At 40.8% G+C, this 5,842-nt stretch overlaps 1 protein-coding gene across 2 annotated transcripts in view; it reads left to right on the top strand.

The window, feature by feature from the left end:
* Positions 1-5,842, top strand: part of DENND5B (DENN domain containing 5B) — a 192,394-nt gene that overhangs the window by 150,392 nt on the left and 36,160 nt on the right. For both annotated transcript variants that reach the window (XM_012806795.2, XM_023514699.1), the window contains 3 exons: positions 1,313-1,444; positions 2,921-3,073; positions 3,893-3,971. In XM_012806795.2, coding sequence (XP_012662249.1) covers positions 1,313-1,444; positions 2,921-3,073; positions 3,893-3,971 — 364 coding nt within the window. The remainder of the gene's footprint in view (positions 1-1,312; positions 1,445-2,920; positions 3,074-3,892; positions 3,972-5,842) is intronic.

The following is a 5,842-nucleotide window of genomic DNA, read 5'->3' as shown; positions in this document are numbered from 1 at the left end:
AAAAAAAAAAAAAAAAAATCTTTCCTTAAAATTACTGGACTGGAAAAGAAGCAGATTATTTTGTTAATGTTGTCTTTGATCCTGAAGGTTAGAAAGTAGCAGGTAAATTGATTAGTTGAATTCCTAATCAATGGGAATATTTTTTATCTGTACCAGCTTTAGCAGGTTACTTTTATTCTAAAGGAGAACTATATGAAATGTAAAAACTCCCTTTTATTTAAAGAATGCAAAAGATTTTATGAATCTCTTCCTACAATATCAAGTTCTCCCCTTAAGATAGTGAAGGTAGATTTCATGTATGTGCCGGTGGAAGAGTATAGTATGCTGGCTGGCAATCTCAGTCTCCCACCTGCAGACACACTTACACGATTTTACTATATAATTAGAGCAGTTACTCTCTAAGTATGATCCTAAGATACTTGGACCTTTTGGGGATTCTGCCCTGTGATCCTGTTGTAAACGTAAGGTGTCTGGACAAACATTTACAGGTAGCATACAAAGAAAAGAGGGCACATGCTTGTTCTATTCGTGAGTAGTGATTTTTCTGTTTTAATGGAAATTCACCAACCCAAACTCCAGAACATTGGAATGGGTTTCTGTGGTACTGCAGAGTTGCCACAGACTCTGAAAGTAACACTACAGTCCCACTTTCTCTTGATGATGGAACAAGGCAAGGGAGGGCTTTTGCAAACATGCCACAGGAGTAGGCCTTCTGCATTTGGAGCACATCCTGCTGTTCAGGGTGATCCTACAGCCTTTTAGCAAATAAGCCGAAGTCACAAAGAGGTGTTAGGCCTGAAGTCATAAAATTAGTTACAACCAGCTTCTAGCACTCTGGATTTTACAGCTGTGACTTGATTCGAGTGCACAGGGTTAGTTTGGAGAGCACTGCCCAAGAGGCTGGAGGCACATCCAGTTTCTTGCTGCATGGGAAGTGGAATAGGGGAAACCAGTGATCTGAGAGCCACTGGGCTCCTGCAGAACCTTGGACACCTAAGTGTTTTTATCTCAGCCACAGTCCTAACTAAATCACTGTCTTGGGTGTTCCCAATTAAACCAAACTAAATGAATCTTACCTTTTTTTGAAAGAGCTTTAACCTGACGGAGTTTCACCTTCTTTTTCACAGGCATTAACAGGTTGTGGGTGGAGTACAAGTGTCCTCTGCCTTTGACCCACTACAAGTTCCCTTGCTGTTACACACACACACCAGCAGCCTTTTTGCATCTTGTTTGTTCTTGCACATGTTTGCATAAGGTTAAGATCAGAAGAATATCCAATGTTTATGCGTTAAAAATACTCTCTAATTTTCAGAAATATATGCAAGAGGCACGAAGTTTAGGAAAAAACCTGAGGCAACCCAAATTGTCAGACCTGTCTCCTGCAGTGATTGCACAGACCAACTGGAAATTTGTAGAAGGCTTATTAAAAGAATGTAGAATGAAGGTATGTATTACTCACTGATGCCAAAGGGGACATGTTCATGCTTACACCATGTGTGAGTCTAAGCTGAGCTGGGTCAACTCCCTTTGAGCCTATAACTTTCCTATAAGAAAACTTCTGCTGTGGCATTGAGCTCACCTGCTCTTTGCTGAGGTATTAAATCTCCATGGGTTCTTCATTTCCCATAGAATCAGTGACATGGGAGCTCTGTGCGTTTTTTTTTTTAACCTTTTCACCTTTTCAGCCATGGCTGTCCTCCTCTCCAGTATGGACGGATGTATTAAACCACTCATAAATTGCCTCGAAAGTATTTGTGAATGAATGATAATAACTTTTTTGTATCCGTGTATACACCTGCTTACAACCTTACCTGTGTCCACACATGTGTTTGTATGCCTGAAAGGGACAGGACCTTAGCTCTGGTGTAAGTCTGTGTACGTATTATACTCCAGGTCTCCTCCCAGATATCTCTGTTTGTCAGAAATTGCTGTACTAATTGACAAAACTCAAAAACATCATTTTGGTCAATAATTTTTGTTCCTTTTTTTGACACTTGTTTCTTAGGTACCTTCTCTGCATTTTCAATAAATGTATTATTTTCAGTGTCAGTATATGGTGGGTAAGGAACTAGAGCAGCGGTTCTCAACCCATGGGTCACGACCCACAGGAACTGTATTAAAGGGCTGTGGCATTAGGAAGGTTGAGAACCACTGAACTAGAGGAACTACCTAAAGGAAGTAGATTCTCTCTCATTTACATTTTATAAGGGCTACTAAGACTGGGCACATTATCTTACATGAAACCCATTTCCATTTCCTTTCCATTTTTTGGTGCATACTCAGGAGCAAGGAAGAGATAAAAGAGGAAGGATGGGGGGAAAAGAGTCCTGGTTCACTCACAATTAGAGTTCTTAAAAAACTTAGAGCTGCCAGGGGCAACGCCTGTGGCTCAGTGAATAGGGCACCGGCCCCATATACCAATGGTGGCAGGTTCAAACCCAGTCCCGGCCAAATTGCAACAAAAAATAGCCAGGCATTGTGGCAGGTGTCTGTAGTCATAGCTACTCAGGAAGCTGAGGCAGGAAAATCACCTAAACCCAAGAGCTAGAGGTTGCTGTGAGCTGTGACACCACAGCAGTCTACCAAGGGCAACAAAGTGAGATCCTATCTCTAAAAAAAAAAAAAAAAAAACTTAGAGCTGCCTACTTACATTGTGGTTTTTACCTAAGTGTATTCAAACTAAGCATATCAATATTACATTGTTTTCTTTTTGGTCACCCTACTTTTCTCTAATCACATAGATGATATTACTCTAGTTAGTTGACCACAGAGACTAGGAAGATACTTTTCCCAAGGTGATTAAAAATATGCAATTAGAGGTAAAATGAAGGGAAGCCAGATCTCCTATTCCAGTAATTGACTTGCTGGTTCTTGGTTTCACTGCTGGGGTAGCTTGTGACCACGTGTATAATATTTTCAGACAAAACGCATGCTGGTAGAAAAGATGGGACATGAAGCAGTGGAACTGGGCCATGGAGAAGCAAACATCACCGGCTTGGAGGAGAACACCTTGATCGCCAGCCTCTGTGACCTCCTGGAGAGGATATGGAGTCATGGCTTACAAGTCAAGCAGGTAACAGTCTCAGGAGGTCCTGGAGACATGACCAGTTATCATAGGAGGAAAAGGGATGTCAAAAATGGTATGCTCTTGTCCTGGGATAACTAGTAGTCTGCCACAGGCATCTTAATTCTAGAAGATGAAAACATAGCCCATGGACAGGAGGTGGTTTGGGGATCTTTCCTGGTAAGCAGGAAGGGATGAACTGTATCCCCATTAAATGCAGAGACAGAATTCCATTAAATGTCTGCTTTTGGCACTATCCAGGAAAAAAATCTGCTAGCCAGAATTAACAGATCTTTACCGTTTTAAGTTATCTAACAATTCAGCGTGAAACCATTTACATACTCTTTCCTTTTGCCTCTTTAGTCTCCCTTTCTGACTTTTTTCGGATGTACACGTTTCTTTTCTCCTCTCACCCCAATTTTTTCCCTTCTCTCAACTCCATATATTCAAACATATATAACATATGGATGTACGCAAACACAGTCGTGATGCTGCAACTTTTTATTGCATGGCTACTAATGTGACCCTTGTAGACAGCTCTAATTACAAGTAAGTGAGGACTGAGCTGACATCAGAAATCTCTGGGCCCGCCCTCTGACCTTTTGCGTGGCTGCTTCTCTTTCCCTGGCTATTGCCAGCCTCCTCAGTGAGGCAAAGGACGGCCCTTAGGACACCCGGAGTTAGATGCTCAGAGTGTCACACGGCTTGGAATGCATGAGCTATGTCACCAAACTTCTAAATTATGGCTATTTCAATGTGAATGATTATGATGAAAAAAAATTTTTTGATGAATTACTTCTTATGAAATAAAAATTTTTGTACTTTCAGGGGAAATCAGCTTTGTGGTCACATCTAATTCAGTTTCAGGACAGAGAAGAGAAGCAGGAGCACCTTGCAGAATCGCCAGGTGAATGATCATTGCTTTGATTGTTTCTATAGAACTGGCAGTATTGGACATTGAGAGAATCAATACCGCGGCCTTATCTCGATCTCTTTTTTTTCTCTCTAGCTGAAACTTAACCCATCTTGCCAGTGGGGTGGGGGGTGGGGTGGTAAGGTAGAAGGAGCAATGTTATTTACTTGCTCTGAGACCTGGGAAAAGTCGTTTGACCTTTCTGATCTCCTGCTTCCTTGTCTACTAATAATATTAGCTACACAAAGCTATTGTGTTGATCAAATAAGGTAACATGTGAAAAATTCCCAGCACATCATAAAGGACCACACAAGTATCCCTTACTCTCACCAGTGGTAGGGTATGGTGTATACTGGTTATTTTCTTAAAAAAAAAAAAAAAATTTATGACATCATTAATGATCTTTCAGAGAAAAGAATATGTATATCTCAATCTTTAGGAGTCTTGAATTCTTCAATTTATAGAAAACATCATATGTTAGAAATGTTGAACACTTTTTTTAGCTGGTTAGAATTATGTAGAGTTACTTAAGCTAAATGTTCCACCTACTGTGTATCTTTTACAAGGAGCTTGCTTTTCTTTATGTAAAATAGTCGTCTGTTTCACAAAGAATAGAAGTAACAATGGAAAGCCAACAGAGATGAAATGTTTTATACTGAGCCAACCATTTGGGGACCTTTTCTAAAATTATGGATTATTTTAAACATTCAGAAATATAAAAAACGTAATAATTTTAAAAACTCATAAGCCAACCACTAGCTTACGAAATAATGGCTGGGCATGATGGCTGTCATTGTGCCACTCTCAGCTCCTTGGGGTGGTGAGGAAGGAGGACAGTTGAGCCCAGGAGTTCAGGGCGGCTGTGAGCTATGGCTGTGCCCTTGAATAGCCACTGTGCTCCAGCCTAAGCAACATAGTGAAACCCTAAGTCTAGAATAATATTATAAAAATAATAAAGAACTAAAAGAAACAAGGCCTTAAAAACATGATTGAAACACCTTGTGTTCATACCTACTTCCTTTTTCCTCGCCGCCCCAGAGGACACTACCCTCACTGTGGTGTTTATTGTCGGAAACCTAATTTCCAAATTTATTTAATTGGACAACTGGGAATGCGCGTTTGATATTACATTGCCCTGGAGCTCCTCTAAGCAGAATGTCAAGGTTCTACTGTCCCAGCCTGTAGCTGTATTTATAGATTCAGATCAAGTTTAAAAGCATTCTCTAGCATCCATCTCCTCTGTCTCTTTTTCTCTTAAAAAAAGCAAAAATAGATTGGCATATGCCCTGAAACTATAGTTCTAACAGAAAATATAGCTATTCGGACCATAAGACCACAACCAACTTATACCAATCAGAAAAAAATAAATTTACAGGAAGAAATAGCCATTTGTAGGGTGGAAATACTGGAAAGCCACCCTCAGTTAAGGCAGGGAGGTGGAAGCATTTGGTTCTTACTCCAAATGAGGCATGGGAGTATGTCTAGCTCTTCAGCCAGTCTTTTACCAAAAAAAATAATAATAATAAGTAGAAAAGACAGGCTCTCACTGTGTCACCCAGGCTGGAGACTGGTGGCACAATTATAGCTCACTATAGCCTTGAACTCCTGGACTCAAGCAATCCTCCTGCCTCAGCCTCCCAGGTAGCTCGGATTGCAGCACACATCATGCTTGGCTTGTCCAGCTATTAGAATGGGCAGCTGCTGGACAACACGGGCAGTTTTCATCCTGTGTCTATCCAAATTTTCAGTGGTTCACTGGGACAGTTAGCTATTTGGGAAGTCAAAGCTAAGAAATATAAATGGCGTCACAGCTCACAGCAACCTCCAGCTCTTGGGCTTAGGTGATTCTCTTGCCTCAGCCTCCC

Source organism: Otolemur garnettii, unplaced genomic scaffold (genome assembly GCF_000181295.1).
Source record: "Otolemur garnettii isolate 467f Iridium unplaced genomic scaffold, OtoGar3 scaffold00057, whole genome shotgun sequence".
NCBI lineage: Eukaryota > Metazoa > Chordata > Mammalia > Primates > Galagidae > Otolemur > Otolemur garnettii.
This window is presented reverse-complemented; position numbering and strand designations above follow the sequence as displayed.